The following is a 20,627-nucleotide window of genomic DNA, read 5'->3' as shown; positions in this document are numbered from 1 at the left end:
AATCTATTACACTCCACCTCCCTCTCCCCCATCCGAAAAAAAGTCTTTCTAATTTGGTGTGCTATCACATTAACATTATCAAGACAACATATAGTTTCAACAGATCATCTACCTCTAACTTAAAAATCGTTTTTTTCTAGCACTGTGTACTTATATGCCTCTAGGGGCACTTTAATGAGATTGGACACTTTTATCTTTGGTCTAAAAAAGGAAATGGAGAAAGAGGGTCTTTTAAACTCTATTTTAAGCTGGCATGTGGAGCAAACCGCCCAGAAAATAGTTAAAACCTTCTTCAAATCTAAAAGAAGATCTTTTGATACTCATACAAAAATAGACAGCCATCCTGTTACTTTTATATAAGATTGTGTTATTATACGACCATATGTGGGAGTGAAAGCACACCCTGACTAATTCCCTTTAAATCCTTCTCTAGACTTGCAAATATCAATTTCAAATTCTTTTTCATGATGTTTGCTCTCAATTTGTAATGAAGGAATCCGTAAATCTGTAAATCTAAAAATACATCTATTGAATTTATAAAAATTCACAAAAAATGGGAAATAAATAATAGGGTGGTTTTATATATTTATATAGAAACCGACATTTTATTTTGGACTCTAATTTAATCTTTAAATCAGCCAAGCAAGTACATTCGTTTAAGTCATACCAGTTATCTAAAGGGATAAGACAATGGTCGATAAACTGATGTACAACCCCAATGATAATACACAAAAATACCTCGTTTTTGGATTACAAAAGAAAGACACTCAACTTAATGAACCAATCAATCAAATTCAGTAAGAGTCCCGGCGTTGCTACAAAAGACCAACTCTACAAAAGACCAACGCCTACAAAAGACCAACTAATTGGTTCTACAAAAGACCAACGCCTACAAAAGACCAACCCTACAAAAGACCAATGCCTACAAAAGACCAACGACTACAAAAAATCGTAGAGCTGGAAGGTCTATAGCTGCAACTGGTGTAGCATCATATTTGTATTTATCAAATTAATAAATATAATGTATGCTTTTAATAGATTTTAAGCGACACAATTACAAGAAAAAAATTGTAATTATTTTTTTGTATCAATGTAATCAAATAATGGCTTGAAAATCTTCTAAATTTTAAAGAAAAAATCTTCCAATTTTAATGATATCCAATATGGCGATTAAAACACAAGGACAAAATTCAAAACCGAAATTTCTTTCTTGAATAACTTTGTCCACAGGCTGAATTTTAAAATTCCGTCCGACAGTTTGTCCAAAGTCTGTGTTTGCTATGTAACGGAATAGTTTCGAACCCGATACAACCTTGCTTTTAAAAAAATGACCCTTTTGTAGTTGTTGGTCTTATGTAGGTGTTGGTCTTTTGTAGGCGTTGGTCTTTTGTAGGCGTTGGTCTTTTGTAGAGTTGGTCTTTTGTAGGCGTTGGTCTTTTGTAGAGTTGGTCTTTTGTAGGCGTTGGTCTTATGTAGAGTTGGTCTTTTGTAGCAACGCCAGAGTCCCCAAAGTTGATGTGCTAACAAATAAGAAAACGTTATAATAAAATTTTGGGAACTAGTGTAATAAACAGCCCATTGTACCCTCCCTCTGAGTCATATAGACAGAAAAAAAATCATATTTATGCTTTTCTAAGTATCTTCTTATGCCTGTGTATGTTAAATATTTGTTAAAAGCTGTTGCCAAGACTAATCAAGTGTAATTTAATATCAACATAAATCTCAAACTAAATATAAAAAAATTAGTAAACAAAAAATATATATGCTTAAATTATTTTAGTTTACCCAGTATTAGAAATAAATGAATATAGAATGACAAAAATCTAGCATCTAGGGGCTTTGTGATGGAGGGGGAGGGAAAGGCAAAAAAAATAGTAATAATCCATTCCAAGACTTAATTATTAAAAAACAACCAAAAACAATCAAAAGACCTATGTGATTCTTCTCTAAAATTTAAAATTCATTAGCTTCAGTAGTTATCTAAGTTTGGATAAAGGATGAATCTTTCAAAAACTATTTGAATTTCATGCTTAGAATAAAACTTACAGACCAACTAGCATACAGCCATGTAGAGTATCTTTGCTTAAAAAAATGAATAATCATTATTTATATTCAGGATATTGTCGCTGGATCTGTCGGAAACTGGTATTGGAAGGCTGGATCATGGTTTAGACTTCTACACCCATCTTGTACATCTTAATATTTCATTCAGGTAAAAATTCTGTTTGCAATGTAGCTACTTCGAAGCAGCTTATGGTGCCTAATAAAAATGATGTCATACAATACAAATGACCAATGATCGGCCAGAATACATTTTACCATTGGTCAATTACAATTTAAACTTGCCTTTCATTAGTCATTTGTATTGTATGACGTTATTTTTTGTTAGGCACTAAAAGCTTCAGCAACTTCATAATTTACTTAATCGCTTAGCAAGAAATATAAAGTAATAGCAATGCTTTTAGGCCGCCACATTATTTAAGCCTTGTTCTATGATGCTATTGTCGCATAAAAGTTTCTTAAGGGGGCCAAGGGCGTGTTATTCAGTTTTAGTTTGTCCCTGTATGTTTCGATTCGCCCTAACAGCTACGAGCTGCTTTCTTTTAAATAATCTTTAGCTGTAGCATTATAGTAATAGATAGCTACAAGCCTTGATTATTATTTTACTGAACACTCCATCATAAATATTATTTTAATGAAAAATATTGAAGAAAAAAGTTAGTGATATCTTATCTAATTTAAAGAATTTTAAAACTGATAAAAATGTACGTGAGTGACTAAGCTGAAATTTTGAAAGAAGTTTCTTATCTTGAAATATGATCCAATTTCAACATCTGTATTAGCTACAATTTTTCACCATAAAAACTTTCAAAGGTTCAGATAGAGAATATCTGTTTTTAGGAGAAATAAAAGGGGACATAAGCTTTACAATTAATTTCAAAATAGTGTACTTAATTGTTAAACTATAATGCTGAATGCTGATTTTCATTTATCTGTTTATCGTAATTTTGTGTTAGTTAGACTTTACCAAAGCAGTTAACATACATTCTTAAAATTTACATGATTAGGTTTAATCACTGATAGGTCAATGAACTATAAAATATCTCTCCCCTTGCTCCCCAAATATAATGAAAAGTAGCAAATTTCTTTCCTATTAGAACATTTATCATATAATTTACAATGGTATAATTGTGCTATATTCGTAAAATAGACCTGGCTTACTTTACAATGGTATTATTGGGGTATATTCGTAAAATAGACCCTGTCTCACTTTACAATGGTATTATTGGGGTATATTCGTAAAACAGACCCTGTCTCACTTTACAATGGTATTATTGGGGTATATTCGTAAAATAGACCCTGTCTCACTTTACAACCTTTTAAAATTGTGTCTGGGTTCAAATAAATGACAAACGTTCGTTTTTTTCGGGACTTGTACACTTTTTTGAACTAATGGCTACGTTTCCTGGGAGAACGGGGGAGTCACCCCCACAACTTTCAAATGTAGTTTTAAAAGGGAAGAGTAAAAGTATATTTTGAGAGGGTCATTTTTTTCTAGGGATGATTTCTCTTTAGAGGTCGGTAGTACCCTTCCCAAAATTGATATAAACCTTCTTAGGACCTATGAGAAGCTACCCTGTAACACTGTAACAGATAAAGATCTTTTTACTTCATTATAAGGATTAGAAAAGAGTAGTTCTAGGCAAACTTTGGTTCTAGTGTAGTTGATAGGTTCAAGTCGTGGCCAAAAATGCATTATAAAAACGCCGAAAATGGAATTATATCAATTGCTTAATTGGGATAAGATAACAGGAATGCAGGGGTTTGAATTAAATATATGATATAAACTTTTTAACTCATTCCTAACATAAGTTTCTTTAGTTTACCCCTTTGACTATAAAGCACCCTTGTTTCATAATGATTTAAACATAATGTACAAAAACCACAAAAAAAAACTGATGCGGCTTAAATTTTCCACATATATCCCCCAGCCAACAATACTCTAGGGACTTCTTCATATTATAGTTCTTCCTGTAACCTAGTTACAGCTTACAATATAATATGTGTAACAAATATGAGTTATTAGATACTATATAACTAGGATTACTCTTTTTACTCTTATCTGTTCGCCAAGCCATCAAAATCATTCATAAGGGATAACAAAATTGATGATATATTAATGTACTTCTCCAATGATGATAACGAAAGTTACTCCCTTGTGTAGATTCGAATTATAGATCATTGAAAAGTTAGGACACTTTTACGTTAGAATAAAACAACTCAAAGAGAAGTGCCCAAAGTTTTGATACTTAGGTTACGTAGTAATACAACTTTGGGTACCAGTTTAATTGCGTACAATTAAAGTATCTTTGCACAGTACCCTGAAAACTTTGCTATTGTTGCGCTACTTACCAATATAAGGACTTTTCTCTTGTTCTAGTTATAATAACAGACGCACACTAGTTATGAAACATTTTCGCTATTAACAAATCTGTATTTTTAATCATCTGATTTCTGGAATATACAACAATCTAACACTATTAACACTGTTTTATTATACTAATGTTTTCTGATTTATTTGCTTAACAACGTTGGGAACTTTCATTGAATTTTATTGGTTGGTTCATTAAGTTGAGTGTCGAAACGTTTCAACCACCAATGTAATCTATAGATAGTTTTTTTTTGTGTAACATCATTGGGGATTTATATCAATCTAAGGGCAATTGTCTTATCCCTTTAGATCCTTGAAAATATATATATTTTACATTCCTCATTTAATAAAACTTCAATATTCTTTTATCATCAAATCAAACTAAAATCTGTTGTAAATTTGTACAATATAGAATAAAATTTTGTAGAATAAATTCTTAAAAGTTGTTCTTTTGAATATAGCGTTACTATAAATGTATAGCGATGAAAATTATTATTTAGATTACATAGTTTAGCCCTTATAGGTTTGAAGGGGGGTAGGGTGGGCGTTGAACTATAGTACAACACACAGGTGTTCAAGTCTTTTTGAGGTTCAAGGTATGGTCCTCCCGGTCTCCAGCAATCTTTAAATGGCTTCTATGGCCACAATTTTTTACTTAGAGACTCGAAATTTCAAATTTAAGTTAATCTGATATGTCTATCGATCGAGGTCTGGAAGCGGTCAGAAAAGTTAGGGGTTAAACGAAATCCTCTGAAACATGTCTTATCCTATTTTGAAATGTCAGTATCTTTTTACGAAAATATGTACATGTTTCTGAATTTACAGAATCTCTAAGGAAGATACCTGAGATTAAATCTGGCAGTATATCTATACATATTCAGGAAGGGAGGGGATATTTAGCTTTTTATTATACTAGTCCTCAAAGTTTTACAATAACGTTTTCTTAATTGTTGGCTTAACAACTCTGAGGACTTTAATTAATTATGTATTGGTCGTATAATTAAGTTAAGTATTCACACATTTCAACCACTAATTGTAATCTACAAAAGGGGTGATTACGTATATCATCATTAGGGATGTACATCAATTTGACGACCTTTGTTTTATCCCTTAAATCCCTGCTACATATCAGTTTATATTGTTCAAAATTCAAGATATTTCAAGGATCTTCAGTTTAGTATGTGGGATTTAAGTTTAAGGGTTTACATAATTTTTTTGATGCATTAAAAAATAGAGTTTTTGTGATGAAAGATCTACCAATTTGGTTACTTCTGTTTACTGAGAAGAAAGAAGGTACTTCCCCCCCCCCCCCTAAAAAAAATGGTCTTGGAAAATTTCCTCCACCTATCTTTTTAATTTTGATCTGATGGCCTTAAGTGGAAATAGCGAGCTTTAATCCATTTTAACATCTGTCATAAAAGTAAAATGTTTCACCAGTCATAAATTAGAAAAATAGGCCCGCTGTCCTTCAATTGAATCAAGATATTTGACAAAAAAATTTTAATAAAACTCAATATGATAAAAAACTTGTATTTAAACAAAAAATAATGTAAGCAGTATAATTTTATTGATAGTTTAAAGAATTATCTGACAAAAAATTTATTTAAGCTAACAAATCTATTAATTATGTCTAGTTTTATACATTTTATTATCTTTTTTTGAAAGCACAACAGGGTTAAGAACACCACAGGCCTTCTTAGGTATTAAAGCCCCGCTGTGTTTAGACAAAGAATAAAACTAATAACCCTCCTTTATTTGCAATTGCCTAAAAGTTTAGCAGATATGGGTTTCCATGCTCGCAAGGCACTTTATAGAAAAACACCCAAAACGTCTTGTATCTAACAAAGGGGAGTGTACTGTTGATTTAATGTTGTAATTTTGTAAATATTTCAGTAAATTACAATCTCTTGGAGAAAATCAATTTGCCAACCTACAAGTTCTCAGAGATCTACAGGTAATGTTTCATTTCATTTTGACACCGAGAGCTGCTCTATAATTCCATTAGTATGTACGTTAGTCAGTCCAGTCGTAAATTCTAATATTTCTTCCAAAAAAAATATATCTTTACAGTATCAAAAAATAATAGGAGTTTCACAAAATCTGATTCAATATAAAAATGATATTTCTCCTTTCATTAATTGGGTATTTTGGTGGTTCTCCTCGAAGTAACTATTCGACCACATGAAACCATCCCTCTCCTCTTGTTTTGAAACAAATTGTAAAAAACCGGGAAAGTGTAGTGTTTCGTTTGTATTTGTGATAGGTTAGGTTAGGTTATATTGGGTACAGGGAATCCCGGTAGTAATAGTGGATATGCCTAAAAATCTACACCTCACCCCTATTTCTACCAGATTCAAAAGGTAAATAAACAAGGATGACAACATCCATAAAAGCGAAGCACCGAAACGGTAGGACAAACGGACATTAACACTTGTATAGTACCAGAATTTTAAAAAATTAGAATATATAAGAAAAAGAGTCGAAGAAAATTTGTAATTAAATTTGTTGAAAATCTGCTTGATACAGGATAATGTTTATAGACATACTTACATTTTTAGGACTTGATTATAGAGTTGCTTCGCATATAATATTTTACTTTGTTGTCCCAGGAATCTTTATACCGAAAATCAGATCAAACGGATAATTAGATCACATAAAAATTTGTTGTTTAATAAGTAGAAAAATCAACATGTTTAAAATGGACGTACGGACATTCTGGTAATGATTATAGAGTTGCTACGCTTTCTAAATCGTACCAAACTACTACAGGAATGACCATGCAAAGTTTGAATTCGATAGGACAATTCTAACATGACTAAATTAACAAAAAAAAGCTATCTATCTCGGACGGACGGACGTACGGACAGACGGACGGACCGACCCTAATTATAGAAAAGCTTCGCTTTCAAAATGCTGTACATCTTTAAAATTCCATCTTAATTTAAATATTACATAAAATCCAACTCTTGAGATTTTATAATAGATGTTTATTCACCTCCGTATATATTCATACTTACAATACTTATGTACAATATGGCTTATTTTTAAAAGCGAAGCTTTTCTATAATTAGGGTAGGTCCGTCCGTACGTCCGTCCGTACGTCCGTCCGTCCGAGATAGATAGCTTTTATTCGTTAATTTAGGCATGTTAGAATTGTCCTATTGATTTCAAACTTTGCATGATGATTCCTGTTGTAGTTAGGTACGATTTAGAAAGCGTAGCAACTCTATAATCATAACCAGAATGTCCGTATGTCCATTTTAAACATGTTGATTTTTCTACTTTTTTAACAACAAATTTTTATGTGATCTAATTATCCGTTTGATCTGATTTTTGGTATATTGATTCCTGGGACAACAAAGATCAATATTATAAGCAAAGCAACTCTATAATCAAGCCCTTAAAACGTAAGTATGTCCATAAACATTATCCTGTATCAAGCAGTTTTTCAACAAATTTACTTACAATTTTGCTTCGACTCTTATACTTTTATATTCTGATGATTCAGTTTAGACACTATACAAGTGTTAATGCCCGTTTGTCCTACCGTTTCAGTGCTTCGCTTTTATGGATGTTGCCATCCTTGTTTTCTTTTGTTTAATTCAAATCTTTTTTTATTTGCTATTTCGTCATTCGTGAATTTAAAGCATCATACAGTTGTAATACTGTAATAATAATAATAAATATATATGTATGGCTGTATATCCATACATCGACATCGTCTACTAGCAAATTGTTTTTTGCTTTTTTTAGCTGTGTTAATATTTCCGACGCTGTAAGCTGATATTCAAAGACCCAATTAAAAGTTGGCACAGGGTCCCAAACCCTTTCCCCTCTATTCTTTTCTTTAATGATGTGATGACATGTGAAAGTGAAGGAATACTTTGAAATCTAATATTCTGTATAAGTTTTAACTTTAATGTTTGCAATTACTTTAATGTAAACCATCTCTTACACAACAATATTTGGGGATAAAAGTTCATAGATATTGTACATTATTATATCACCCTTAGTTTGTAAGGGTGTTAGTTAAGGTAGGGGTTACTCACAGGAAGGGAGAAGACATTGGAATGTTTATTACACTAGTCCCCAAAGTTTTACAACAATTTATTAGTTAGCTCAACAACTTTGTGAACTTTTAATGAATTTTGATTGGTTTGTTCTTTAAGTGTTGGACACGTTTCAAATATTAGTTGTAACCTACAGGACAAAAAGTGCTAAAATCATAAAGCTTTAGTGCAGACAATATTACAAAAGACAAACAAAAGACTTATTAAGTAGCTTTGCCCCTAAAAATACATAATTTAGACTTTTTTTTATTTAAAATAAATTTTCTTATAATTTATGTTTCTGTGTTTTACAGGGAAATAATGGACTAGGACATTTTTTATAAATATACTTTTCACAATTTTTAATTGCTTTAAAAGGCAAAGTAATACTTTTCAAAATGGCGCAGCTGTTATTTGCCTGCCATTGTCTTAACCCTGTATTCCATGCACGTTGTGAATACATAAATCAAATTATGTTGTTTTATTAAACTTTAGTTCTCTGGAAAAGTTATCTTTATAACTATTTTTTCTTTTTATATAAATTAGTGAGGTTGTTTTTGTATTAAACTTAAAAAACCAATAATACATAATTAACTTATTTATTCTTTGTTAGAAGCTATACATTACATAGGATCCGAGTTGGTTTTAGGCCAATTTCTGATCTTAGTAAGCCCTAGTTGATAGTGGCGCAGACACTGGTATATTATACATGATGTCGGTAATCAATAAACCTATATAGTTCAGAGAAAGTTAAAACCAGTTTGGGAGGAAGGTTTTTTAAACTTAAAATAAAAGCGGTATTGCGTGGAGGTGGCATAGTAGTTGATTCAAAAGATTCCATCATCAATTTAATCTCTAAGATCAAACACATTATAATATTTGTTTAGTTGGAGTTTAACCAGATAGAGGAGCTTACTATTGGTTCCTTCACCGGACTATCCAACCTGGAGACCCTGAACCTCAAGGGAAACTCTATCAGATCCATTCATGAGCAAGCTTTTGCAGGTAATTTAATTCTCTTAAAAGTAAAGACGCCACTCTAGTGACTGCAAACGGTCATAACACGCAGAGGTTAGATAAAATTGCATTAATCAAATCATGATTGGCGGATAGAAAATAGCAACTTCAAAAAGTTTTCACCAATTATTTTATTCTACAGAGAGATAGTTTTGTTTATCATCATTGGGAATGTACATCAACGTATCAACTATTGTCTCATCTCTTGATATTTCTAGTTAAAATAGTATTATAGAATGAACAGAACTATAGTATATATGTATATACAGATAACTACTTCCAATTCAAATGACCTTTTTCGTTTACTAACAAATTATTTTCTGCTACTTGGCTGTGTTAATATTCCCGACACCATTGGTTGATTGAGAGACCCAATTAAGAGTCGTCATAAGGTCATTGCGATAAGGAAATACAGTTATTTAACCTCTTCCCTCTCTAGTGTTTTAATCTAATATATAATGTGTAATAGAGGAAAAGGTCGTGAAATAGGAAAATTGAAAGGTACATCGATGAAATACAGAGAGAGGGGGAACAAAATGGGCTGTTTATTACACAGTCCCAAATTCTTATAAAAACGTTTTCGAATTGGTTGGCTTAACAACTTAGGGGAATCTAGTGAATTTGATTTGTTGATTCATTAAATTGTGTGTTCAAACGTTTCAACCGCTAATTCAAATATACAGAAGAGATGATTTTGTGTATCATCAAGTAAGATGTACATTAATTTATCGGCCATTGTCTTATCTGGATGAAATAACTAATTATGAATGAAGATGAATTAGAAATAAATTGATTTAAAGACCTAAGAAAACAACTTTTATTAGAATAGAAATCAATTATGGTTACCTAGGATAAACTTTGAAGAACGAAGAGAAAAGTAAATTATAATTATGAAAGGAAGCAAGTTTTAGGTCTGTAATTTTATGGTTCACATAATTTGTAAGAATTAGGAAAAGAAAATTCTTTTCACTATCTAATCCGAACATTTTTAAGCTTGGGATAGGATACATTTTTAAAGAATTAATTAAATTATTGGTTAAATTTAAAGGCTGTTGGTAGTTTGCCATAAAAGGAATTTTGGATATCACCCCCCCCCCCCCTCACCCTTCCGACATTGATTTTTTTATATGTTTTTTATATGTTCCTATATTTCTAGCGTATTAAGCATAACAATCACTTTAACCAAATAAATTATATTGTTTTTCGAATTTAATATTAGGGCAACCGCCTTTTTCCGCTATTATATTTAGTTTAAGGTTGTAACAAATTTCAATGATTAAAATAACATATTTCTTTATAATTCATCGTTGCGAGTTCTGAACGTATTTGTTCTTGTTTTATTAAGAAAATCTTTCTATGTCAAAGTTTAAAAGTTGAACACTTTCTCTTTAGAGAAAAGAATGGAAAATATTTTATATAATTTTCACTTTGAATGGTTTCTAATTCCTTGTGTTACAAGTTAAATATAGGAAAGGTACATACATTATATGATTTTAATAAATTAAATGCAATTACATCCTGAGGTGAATTCTTATAAAACTTTTGCCCCACTAAACAGTGAGGCAAACTAAAAATATAGAGAGGATAATTTTACCTCACTAAAATTTTAGTGGGGCAAAAGTTTTTTTTAAAGAATTTACCTCAGGTATAATTGAAATTACTTTTTTTTGCTAAAATTTTTGGAATTCAATTTACCTCATATTATTATTAGCATTTTGTTAAGCTTAAAGCAATATTTTTAGTATCCTGTAAATAAATAGTAAAAAACGGTATGCTTTTACTAAAAAACAGCCACATATTTTTTTATTCATTATCGTGATATATTTTTATGTGTTGTTTTTTTTTCATTAAAATGTTTAATTCAAATCCCCAGGTATTAAAATCAAATTCGTAAAAAACACAGATATTGCATGAACAAAATTGATTAAAATTGCCTAATATTTGTCTGTGTTTCCGACCGTAGAGAAAATTTGAAAATGTATAGCTGCTTAAATTATATTACACAAAAGCCTTATCTTTTCATTGCTCAGGCTATTTTTAGTTAAACTTTCGTTAAAAGAAAAAGTACCTACAGTCAAAATGGTCTAACAAGGATATAAATCGTACAAATCACAAAACTTAAAAAAAAAGAAGTAGTAATTATGTCTTTTGAAGCATGACCAAAAAATTGATGTACTATTAAATCACTTCTGAATGCTTATCGGTGCAGGAAATCTCAAGTAGCAGCCAAGAAAATCAAATTTTTCCATAGCGTTATGGACGGAGTGCCGGATAGGCAAATTAAAATTTGGTAGCTTTGCTTCTTAACAAATTTGAAACTAATATGGGCCCCTCTGTTTTTTTTGTTTTGTTTAGTTTCAAGCTGTTTATTAACATAAAAGAGATCTTTAGCATATTTTTAGACCTCTTGCTTCTAACACAGTAGAGACGGGAATTGGGTTCCACAGGGGGCGTTTTCAGCTCATATCCCAATAGCTAATTACAGATTGAAAACTTTATTCTCTTTTGTGTTATATATAAAGATGTGAGTATTGATATTCTACTTACAATTATGTAAAATTTGAAGAATAACCTAAAGGTGCTCTACTTTTAAGTTAATCAGGTATCCAAAGGGATAAGACAATGTAAGATGAATTTTTTAATACTGACAAAAATTATCACTTCTGCAGATTAAAATTATTGATGGAAAAGTTTGAACACTGATTGCTTAGAACAAACCAATGAAAATTCTTTGAAATTATTCAAATACTTTAAGCCAACGAATAAGATAACGTTATTATACAACTTTGGGTACCGGTGTAATTTTCGGTCCAGTGTCCCCGAAGTTACCATGCACTTCTCTTTGTCCATAACCATTCACTATGGTCTTGTAATAAAAAAAATTAATGTTTAGAAAAAGATGGATAATCACATTTCTCGTATTCATTCGAATCCGGTGGAAAGGAACCTGTTCTCATCCATACGAAAAAACTATGTCTAGCATCGTATTATATCCAGCTTTCCACGAATATAAAAATGTACAATCATGAGATTAAAACCAGTTTTTTTAGCCCGTGCCTTCGGCACCTCGGGGCTAAAAAACTGGATTTAATCTTATAATTGTACATTCTATATCCCCGGTAAGCCGTTTATAATACGATGCAAGAAATAACTATTCCATTGTAGATTTTGTATAGAGTTTTAAAACTGTCATCTTGATGCCCATTTTTAAATAATTTGCTTTATGAACATAAAAAATATACCGAAATATCATTATTATTAATCATTTAAGAACACAAATATGCTAGGGATGTTTTTTTAGCACACAAAAAGTATTTTAAAGTTAGTATGTTTTTTAACCTATTTAAAAAAATACCCCATTCTAAGACATGAAGACTCCACACATAGAATTCAAGATAACTGTTCAGTAGGGGCCATCTCTAACTTTGTATGCCTATGATACCATAGTGCCTAAAACTCTAGACTATTAAATATTTGTGAATATGAGAAGAATACTTTCTAGATTCTAGTTTCTATTGTTGTATCTTCAGTTCACTCTCTCTTTCTTTTCCTATCTTTCCCTTTCTCTCTCTTTCCCATTCTATCTCTTTCATTCTCTGTTTACCACTTTGTTTATCTTTTATTAATATAAGCCACTCTTTTTGATATTCTAGGATGTTATATACATATTTAATATAAAATTAAGATTTTACACCTTTAATTATACAACTTACTTGGTCCGTCAGTTATTGCTACAAAAGACGCTTTGAAAAAAAGATTTCGTTATTTTCTATTTATGTTCTGTTAATGAACATTCTTGATAAAATATTCTTTTTCGTTCTCGTCACATACTTCTTTTTCCAACTATCTTCTTTTTCTCATTTCCTTCTCATTTTCTATTTAACTAATATATCAAACTTATATTTGTCTCTTTTTTGTACTTCTCTTTCCGTTTCATTCTGCCTTTATACTTTTATCTACCTATTGTTTATTCTCTCTTCTTTCCTTTCTATCTCCTTCTCTCCTCTCCTCTCCTACTCACTTTCCCTTTCTCTTTTCCATCTCTTCAAGATTTGATTATAATTTAAATTTATATATTTTGCACAAAGAAAAGTTGAAATCTGTGAATCTGTATTCCTTTTATTTATATCTTTTCACTTTTCACAACACAAAGTTTATCTAACCAGGGATCTAAAGGGATAAGACAATGACCAACAAATTTATTAACATCCCCAATATAATAAACATATATCCATCTTCATTAGATTGAAATTACTGATTGAAACGTTTGGACACTCAACTTAATGAATCAACCAATCAAATTTTATCTAGAGGCTCCAAAGTTGTTATGCGAACGAATAATAAATTATTTTTAACAATTAGGGACTAGTGTAATAAACAGCCCATTGTCCCCTTACTCCTGTTATCTAACTATGTGTATATGAAAAGCTAATATTTTAAAGCATATAGGGCAGAACTTCACCCTTAGCCTCTAGGGGGTTCATCCAATGAGTAGAATGATGGTTCCTTTTTTCCGTATTAAGTTGATCATTTAAAAGATAAAAAAAATCGCATACCTACATGACAAATAGCATCAAATATGTCAGGGAATAATACTAAACTTCTCGATTTAAGAAATCTTAATGTACATACAGACAGACAATCAAAAACCAACGTGACACTTTAATATTAAGGATAAGACCTTAATTTTTAAGAAAGTGTATTTTTACTTAACATTTACTTTATCTCATATAACAATATGTCAACAAGTCCAAATAGATCCCTAACATTAAATTGATAATTTAAGTGTCTTTTCTTTTCAGGGCTGGAATCCTTACGTCTATTAGACATGAGTGAGAATGAGTTGAAACTAATATCTGGGCAGGTGTTCCTCCCCCTCAACTCTCTGGACACACTCACCTTGTCCAAGAATCAGATACAGCGGCTGGAGGCTGTTACATTTCCCAGGTATCATCCTTGAATATAAATTTTTGTAAAAAGACACATTACATAGAGTATGTTGGTTACTTAAGAATTTACAAACCACTGGACCGATGGATTTCTCAATTTTAGGAAACCTTACTTAGTTCATGGGATGGTTTATATTCAAATTTAAGTCTAGGGATAGTTAGACTTTTTTTGTATGTTATCACCTTTAATGATAAACGAACATCCGTTAGTTGCAAATAAAGTCAGAGTAATTTTCCTGAATCTCAAGACTTTAATTTAGAAATAGAATAGCCTAAAACATTCCTGGGAGTTGTATACAGCTTACCAAATAGAAGAGAGCTCTTGCTATGCAGTTAGCGAAATCTTAAGGAACAGGCCAAATTATAATTTGTCTATATCATAGGTGTAGAGTAGTAAATCTTTCACAAAATCAAATCTCCAGACTAGAAGCTAATGCAATTGTATCTTCCAAAATACAGGTAAAGACAGTTTACATAAATTTACATCCCCAGTGATTATTAACAAAATTACTCCCTATTGGCTGAAAAAATGAAAATTGGTGATTTGCAAACAATCAATTAAAAATTCAATAAATGTACCCAACGAAACAAGCTCATTAAACTTTGGGTACAAGTTCAATTATACAGTCCATTATCACCTCCTTTAAATGTATAGAAAGTATAATTTTTTAGCTTAAAATTTCGATATCTTCTTAACCGATTGAGTCTTATTACGGTTTCATGCTAATTTTGTGTTTATCCTATCACTTCGAATACAGAGCTTCTAGATGCTAGGGGCGCAGCCGCTAGTTAGACTAAAACTAATGCAAGATAGTTGGCTATAAAAGTTTCATTAAATGTAAATAACTGCTGAACCTTAATGTAATCATATTAGTATTCCAACTTGATCTAGACATTTTGGGACATTTCTAGAGTCTTTCTAGCAGATCAAAATCACACCATGATAGTCATCTTATAAGGGGAAAATTCTATTGTCACATTCCAAAGTTTAACAATCTTAGAAACAATATAAATACAGCCATTCATTTCATCTGCACAACATTTATAAGTCTAGAAAATTGCACATTAGCCTGACTCGAAATGCCATAATTTTGTTTACTGATTAGCCTGACACAAAATATTAATATCATAACTTGATACAGAAGTTAAGTAATACATTTTAAAGAGTATAATTAAGATACCTTTTTTATATAAATAAATTGACATTTGTTAAAATTTTTAGACATTCTATTTTCTTGTAGACTTAACAATTTTTATCCATTTTTAATGAATGTTTATATAAAAAATAAAAGTAGGAAAATTAAAACTTTGAATTTTGATTCAGCCTATTTTTTATTGCAATTATAAGACTAAATAATATAATTTTTATCCAGTAAATACTATAGTTTTTGACCTGTCTATTGCAGGAATAAGGTATAACCAACAAGCAAAATAAATCTAAAATAATATTTGGGGGGCAAATGGAGAGGTCGTCAATTTTACGATGTGTTGCCCCCCAACGACAGCTGAAAAACACGTATAGGTTTCGTGATTTTCTTCCGAATTAATTTCGTTATTGGTATGAGCTGGGTCTATTGTAATGTTAATGTACGAGGATAAATTCTTTGGAAAATGTTGCACTTGTACTATGAGGGTAAGCCTATTTTATTGTAGTATGGACAATTTTTAGCCAGTAAATGTCCGAATTGTTTACAAGTCTATTGTAATGTAAATGTACGAGGATAAATTCTTTGGAAAATGTTGCACATAACTATGAGGGTAAGCCTATTTCATTGTAGTATGGACAATCTGTAGCCAGTAAATGTTAGAATTGTTTACCAGTCTACTGTAATGTAAATATATGAGGATAAATACTTTGGTAAATGTTGCACTTACCATAAATACTTCTAAACATATTGCATCAGACTTGCTAACTTTAGTAGCGAAGCTGCTATTTATATAACTCGTTTGATACATCCATCCCTTATCTTTCTAAAACGTTAACATTTTTAAAGCAATTTGATTTTCTACATAACTGGACAGGTGGTTGATACATCCCTCTTTTGAACGCTTTCACTTTCTTAATTGAGCTGTTGGAAATGAAAACTTGATTTTGTAATAAAACAGTATGTGGTATTTACAGGGAGGGAGGGGATATTTGGTTATTTATTTCACTAGTCCCCAAAGTATTATTATAATGTTTTCTTATTCGTTAGCTTAACAACATTGGGGTCTTTAAATGAATTTTGATTGGTTTGTTCATTAAGTTGAGTCTCCAAACTAACTGTAATCTACAGAGGTGGCAATTTTGTGTATCATTATTTGGGGATTTACAATGTACATTGTACATCATTATCGACTATTGTCTTATCCCCTAGATCCCTGGGTATATTATTCATATTTACTCAATGCCATTTATACTATTAATTTAACTGTTGTTTGTTGCGTAAGAAACCATTGATTGTTTGATTTCATGCATATTTATAATTATTTTAGCAAATTACAAAATACATCCATGTTTGTTTATATTAAATAAGGAAATAATGCTCTATTTTTAAGGATTGTTTTTAACCCTTCTCTAGATTCAAATCGTTGCTTGAAAAGTTTGGACACCACTAGTCTGGAGAAAACCAATTACGATTTGATAAAAGTATTTAGGCCAACGAATAAAACGCGGTTATAAAATTTTGAGCTATAGTGTAATTTACAATACAAAGTCACTTCCCACCCAGATGAAATTATTTTCTTGTAAAAATTACTAAATGTATAAATGATTTGTAACCTACTTCTAGGAGCTGGATATTTCCGACAACTTCTTGTCCTTGATGGAGCCGTCCTCCCTGTCCTCCTGTGAGATAGAGAAGGTTGATGTGAGCTACAACAAGCTGGTCAATGTGCCCAACCTGGAGGTGGCCCCTCAGATTACTGATCTGCTCCTCTCTGGTAATATGATTAGGTAAGTGATTGATTGATTTATCCGAGAATTTACCCTATTTTTAAAATGTGAAAACAACGGGGGATGTCCTTAACCCCTGGAAAATAGCTAAAAACCACTAAAGAAACAATAAGTATATACAATGAGAAACACAAGCTAAATGTTTTAACGGTTCAGCAAGATCTCAAGCTGTAGATGGTTAGTCATTGTCAGTTTATTATAGATAAATTGTGAGGGTTGGGGTATGGAAAGGAAAAGCCAATGGTAAACAAAACATACACACAATCATTTTCCTTATAACTTCTTTAACTAAAACAACGCTAGTATTACTATTTTTTTTATTTTTAGGATAATAGAGTCCAACAGTCTAGAAACCTATGAGTCCCTCAAAAACCTGCATCTAAACAACATGCCTGTTTTGGAAAGTATAAAACCATACAGCATGGACTCAAACCTAAATCTTACATACCTCACTCTGGCCAATAGGAATGTTGGAATTTTAAAAAAAAGTTATCTATATAAAAACGAGAGAAAAAATATTTGTTGAAAAAATATGATTATCAAACTTGGCACTTTGTTAATTATACACAATACATGTAGAAAAGCTACACTTTAGGTAAAACTAAAATGTGTGTCTATTTTTTTCACACATATTATTTTTTTTTATTGCAATATGTACAACGCAGTTAATCTATAAAATTAGTTATAAACTACAGTATTAAATGCTGCTTATCTGTTTTTGTATACCTAATAATTATTTTTGAAGTTCCAAAAATATGTATGTGGTTATATACTAAATGTTTTCTTTTAAATTTAAAAAGGTACAAAATAAATATACATTTACAGTTAAAAGATCAATAATGTTAAAATGTCACAAAAGTAAATAAAAGTTTTTAAAAATAAAACTTCATACTTAACAAAATTATCGATTTTCTCAAAGTTCAATGATACTTCTTAGTTTTTTTTAACATTAGATTAAAAGGTACATATTGATTAAATTCAAAGATCGACAGCCGCAGCTACATAACCTAAGCTGCTATTTTCTTTAACAAGCTGAATTATTTTCTGTTTTATATAACGCTCAAAAATAAGAGATGTAAATGTTATCATTATTTTTAAAATTATTAGATTTTAAAAGGAAGCTTTTCTATAACTAGGGCTTGTCATGATGATTTCTATGACATTTACGTACTTTTGAATAATAATTTATAGAAAAACAAATTTTAATGCTACAAGCGAAGCATCTCTATAATAAAGTACTACAAATTTAATTGTGTTTTTTTTCCTATAATCGCATTTTAGAGATCCTGATTTTGAATGTAAGAATTCCAACAAAAATATTGATTACAGTAAAAAGTTGTCCCCCATCCCAGAAGGAATATTCATGAAACTGGAGAAACTACGAGTCCTGGACTTGTCAAGGTTGAGTTGGAGGCACCTTCATCCTGGACAGGTATTGTCTTTTAATCTTTTTCATTTCAACAAATACGAATTACAACATTATATCAATTAACAGAATATCTGTGGGTCAGTAGCTCTTATGATATGGTTCTCCTTTGAAGGAAAGCCTCGTATAGGTCATGGGAAGGTTTATACATAATAAGAGCGTGGGAATCTTCCTCTGGAAAAAACTCTTCTCTCAAATAATTGTTTTTACCTTTTCTTTTAAATGGATGGTCAAATTATCACCTCGCACTTTATCCCATTTGCCCCTAGAGGTCTCTAGGGACGTAGCACGCAATTATAAGTAATCACGATTATCAAACACTAAATGCTATTTTGAAGTCAAACTGCTGATTAATAATAATAATAATTAAAATAAATTCTTTTAGATCCCGCCACAAATCCAGTCATTACGACTTGGAGGCACCGAGCTGGTATGCAGCTGTTCTCTGTCCTGGCTAGCCAGGATTGACCAGACAAAACCGGTTCTGGTCGAGGGGGCCACCTGTGACGGAGTCAGTCTACTTCAGGCATTTTTATATACATTTTTTCCAATAAATGATTCCAATAAATGTATAAGAATAGACGTATATCACAGACAACTACCTAGATCAAGTGGTGGGGACCTTTTTCGTCTACTAGCTTATTGCTTTCTGTGACACGGCTGTGTTTATTTTGCCGATGCTATTGGCTGATATTTTTTTTGATATTGGCTGATTTTTTTAAAATCCAGTTTCCAAATGTATTGATATGATATGGTATAATAAAATCCGGTTCAAGTTTTCCTTAAGGTTACCCCAGAACCGTAAATTAAATTTATTATATTACATCAATTTTAACCCTAATTTGTAGCTACAACTATAACTAGTGGCGCACACATGGTTTTGCAAGTGGTTATATTTCTTGATATCATTTCTACTAATACCACTTGATAAATAAAAACAAAGAAACTATAATGCAAGAAAAAAAATGTAACTTATGTACTTTTATAAATCTTCAAAGTGTTAAAACAATTTTAGAAATGGCATTAAAAATTATAAAACAAGGATGATATTGTTAATAAGAAACACAATAAAAACAAGATATCAAAGAGTAAATATGTTTCCGATATTAAAATTTATTAATTAACTGAATTTGTTAATTTGTTACTAAGTAATTTTTTTTATCTGTCAATAATCAAGAACTTTTATTGTGTCATAAATTAACGAAGCTTTTTATAGTGCCTATGATAAGTTACGCTATATTGGCCTACCATTGGTCAATATAAATGTTTACAGGCCTGACATTGGTAATTTCGTCTGTGTTTTGGTCTATCATAGTCATTTGTATTGTATGCCGTTATTTTTATAGGCACCTTAAAAAGCTTCTAAATTAACGCAAACACATACATTCTCTAATTTTTGCTAAGTTTTGCTGCAAAAAAATTGCAGAGTGTCATTTTTAATTGCAAAATAGCAACTTTGAGTAAAAAGTTTCAATTTTAATTTCTATATTTAATGCAACGGACGATGCACTAAAATAAAATTACATTTTTTAGTCATGATGCATAGTTTTTTCTTTAAAACAAGGATAACAACATCCTAAAAAAACAAAGCTGAATTAAGATTTAATTAGGACAAACAACTATTTTAAATGATCCATTTACAAGGCTTTAAATTAGTAAAACGATTTTAAAATATCTAATTCAATTATTATTATCGGTCAAGTCCTAAATGTAAAAAGTTTAATTCTCCTAAAAAGTTATAGGATGTCATTCTGTGTGTACTAAAGAATTTCGCTAACCGCTGAACTTACATGGTTCTCTTTACAGTGAAACTTCTCAT

At 30.9% G+C, this 20,627-nt stretch overlaps 2 protein-coding genes across 6 annotated transcripts in view; one reads left to right on the top strand and one right to left on the bottom strand.

The window, feature by feature from the left end:
- The window catches only part of LOC145324131 (uncharacterized), a 42,134-nt gene extending 21,971 nt beyond the window's left edge, over nt 1-20,163 (top strand). The window contains exons 3-13 of the mRNA XM_080166754.1: nt 2,117-2,212; nt 6,326-6,386; nt 9,369-9,486; nt 14,301-14,445; nt 14,831-14,906; nt 17,219-17,382; nt 17,710-17,851; nt 18,336-18,343; nt 18,664-18,814; nt 19,194-19,334; nt 20,155-20,163. Of these exons, the coding sequence (XP_080022880.1) occupies nt 2,117-2,212; nt 6,326-6,386; nt 9,369-9,486; nt 14,301-14,445; nt 14,831-14,906; nt 17,219-17,382; nt 17,710-17,851; nt 18,336-18,343; nt 18,664-18,814; nt 19,194-19,334; nt 20,155-20,163 (1,111 nt within the window). The remainder of the gene's footprint in view (nt 1-2,116; nt 2,213-6,325; nt 6,387-9,368; nt 9,487-14,300; nt 14,446-14,830; nt 14,907-17,218; nt 17,383-17,709; nt 17,852-18,335; nt 18,344-18,663; nt 18,815-19,193; nt 19,335-20,154) is intronic.
- LOC145324766 (caspase-3-like) overlaps nt 1-20,627 on the bottom strand; it is a 233,698-nt gene that overhangs the window by 188,799 nt on the left and 24,272 nt on the right. The gene's annotated exons all lie outside the window — the stretch shown is intronic.

This window comes from Acartia tonsa, chromosome 7 (assembly GCF_053477335.1).
Source record: "Acartia tonsa isolate MP-2025a chromosome 7, ASM5347733v1, whole genome shotgun sequence".
Lineage (NCBI taxonomy): Eukaryota > Metazoa > Arthropoda > Copepoda > Calanoida > Acartiidae > Acartia > Acartia tonsa.
Note: the sequence above shows the minus strand (reverse complement) of the source record. Positions and strands in the feature narration are given on the sequence as shown.